The sequence below is a fragment of the Trichinella spiralis genome, assembly GCF_000181795.1.
Source record: "Trichinella spiralis strain ISS 195 chromosome Unknown Scfld6589, whole genome shotgun sequence".
Lineage (NCBI taxonomy): Eukaryota > Metazoa > Nematoda > Enoplea > Trichinellida > Trichinellidae > Trichinella > Trichinella spiralis.
Window position 1 is genome coordinate 1 of NW_003533528.1, and position 2898 is coordinate 2898.

General features: G+C 30.5%; 1 protein-coding gene across 1 annotated transcript; it reads right to left on the minus strand.

The window, feature by feature from the left end:
• Positions 1 to 154: 154 nt before the first annotated feature.
• Positions 155 to 2058, minus strand: Tsp_13481 (heat shock protein HtpG; the record flags this gene model as incomplete). The annotated part of the gene is made up of 8 exons (XM_003366083.1): positions 155 to 269; positions 325 to 488; positions 549 to 770; positions 823 to 896; positions 1023 to 1157; positions 1551 to 1744; positions 1806 to 1921; positions 1971 to 2058. Coding segments are annotated over 8 exons (1108 nt in total), but the record flags the coding sequence as incomplete, so codon positions are not given.
• Between the last annotated feature and the right edge of the window lie 840 nt (positions 2059 to 2898).

Genomic DNA, 2898 nt, shown 5'->3' on the forward strand with positions numbered 1-2898 from the left:
CCTTCACTTCGTTGATCATTATCGGGAAGCTGACAAAGTTGCTGTACTTTTTGATCACATCTGAAGCAGCGATCATGATTATGATGATGATTATTATTTCGAACAAGTTATTGCAGAACAATCCACAATTAATTCATTATCAAAAATAAAAGAATTAACCTTGAATTCTTGACTCTTCTGCAAATTCTGCTTCGCCTTCTTTCAAATGACAAACGATCTTAGTTCCAAATTCTACATTTTCGACTTCTTCAATTTCATAGTATCCATTTCTGTTGATTAAGAATCTTTTAATAACTTTAGAAATTTCAAAATATTCACACTCACCCATCAGATACCCATCTGTAACCTTTGCTGTCCGGAGAGCGTGCTTTAGTGTAAACTTCAATTTTATCTGCAACCATGAACGCTGAATAAAACCCAACTCCAAATTGACCAATAAATTGCTCCAAGTTGGAATGAGAGGAATTTTTGAATTTTTTCACAAAATCCTACAAAATTTAAAGTATATAAAAATGAAAACAAATTGTCAAAAATAATCTACAACTGACCGACGTTCCTGACTTGGCGATGGTTCCCAGGTGAGATTTCAGCTCTTCCTTTGTCATGCCAATTCCATTGTCACGAATTGTGAACGTCTTCTCAAGTTTGTTGGTAAAAATTTCAATTTTCAGCTCATCCACTGTTTGGATATCGGTGGCATTGGTCGCTTGCAAAGCCCGCAATTTTTCCAACGCATCACTTGCATTCGATATCAACTCACGCACAAATACCTGAACATCATCAAATTATGGATAAGAAATAATAAACAAACAAAATGCTTACTTCTTTGTGTGAATATAAAGAGTTTGCCACCACGTCAAGTAACATTCGAGTTTCCGCGCGAAATTCATGCTTTTCTGAAAATGTTAACAACAACAGTCTAACGTCATCAAGCAGATTGCTGATCATTAGATTATTGTGCATTACACAATAATAAATGAAAATTAAATTTTACAAAACAGTCAAATCAAAAATAATAATACCAATCGGTGAATTGCATTCAGATTCAGCCACAGCCAACACTGATGTGGTGGTTTGAAGCAAACGTTTAACTTCCATTCTGTGCATCGACTGATTGAATATCCCATTCTTTAATTTTCTTCGCAATTGTTCATTTTCTGCAACATTTAAAAATCAAAAACATTCACAGCTTCTATTTCATCGCGAAATTTAAAATAAAAGAAATTTAAAGTGCAATAATTACGCTACCAATAATGCTATATCTGCGAATTTGGTATACATCATAATTTCGGTGGAAAAGTCGCTTTGTCGACAGTCGCAGCACTTTGTACATCTTCTGTTTCAAATTCATTTAATATTTTGAAATCACAGGTTATCACAGGATAAAAATATAATATGACGCTCATACGAAAACAAAAAGAAATTACTGGCAATATCAAATACTTTACTGCAAATAATAAAAGATATTACAACAGACATGCAGTATTGATACTTCAATTATTTTACAGAGACCATTTTCTAAATAGCATTTTAGTAATACGGCATCCAACTAGATCCATCTTCTGGTAGATAAAGACCTGAAATTAGAAGACCAATATCCACCAACCACCAAACTCCAAGTCCACCTAAAGTCATCAATTTTCCAACTCCTATTCCAGCATAGCCGAGATAAAATCGATCGACTGCAAAAAAGCCCAGAAAAATAGAATACAGCAGAGCACTCAAAAAATAGTGACCATTGTAGCTGTAATATTAAACATAGAGCTATTTTCTTTCTTCGTGTTAAAAATTTGAATAATCATTACCGTAAACAAGGGAAACCTTGTCGAAGAAAAGTTCTGGGACCTTGGCATTCAATGCATGGTAATGCTTGACATTTCAACGCTGTTAACTCTACGTCCTGAGAATTGACTCCTCCGAACTATGAATATGAACATTTCATTAATGTCTAATTGAATAAAATATCTCACTTTTAAACATCCATAACCGAGAATTTCTTTTGCCGTTTCATTTCCAGCCAAATCAAGTGGAGGATCGCAGACGATGAATTCTTCCGGTCTAAATAGATAATAAAGAAAAATATGAAAAACAATAAGATCACCAAACCTAGAATTAACTGAATAAAAAACAAAACTTTATTAAATACATTACAAAAACATATATTTAAGAAAAAAAATTCTAATATTTTCAAAATATAGAATACACAATTCTTCATTATAGCCAAAACTAACACAAATAAAAATAATTGTACTTTAGCATCATTGCATCAGACGTGTTTTAGAAAAATAGATTTTGAAAAAACTAAATAAAAGATATAATTATAAAATAAATAAAACATTATATGAAAATGTTATAAAATCACAAAAGAGCAACCAAGTGGAACTAGATAATTTTAAAAGTTATAAACTAAGCAAAACATTATTTTAAATATTCCTTACACCCATATTCATAAATAGTTATTAAAATAAAATCTACAAAAACTGCAGATATTATTCAATTACATACGACTGATATGTTGCTTACAAAAAATTGCACGGAATCAGTGGCGAATCAGGTAGAGCATCTTCATTGAATGATTCAAAATCACAAAAATTAAATTTTTCAAATTTGTTAGCTGCATTTGTAATACACATAAAAAACAATAATAAAAAAATAATTAAATCTAAATACTTCATTGGCTAAAAAATCTTTCCATCTACAGTAAATAAAAAACTTGCAGGTTTTACTGTTTATCAACATACGAATTATAAGAAACATTACCGAGAAAATTTATTTAATAATAAATAAATATTAATAAACTCATAAATGACTATTTATTATTAGAAAGTCGGGTTGCCAATTTCACTTTACACTTGATTTTAATTTTATTTTTGCTATATACCGGTATCTATTTATAAT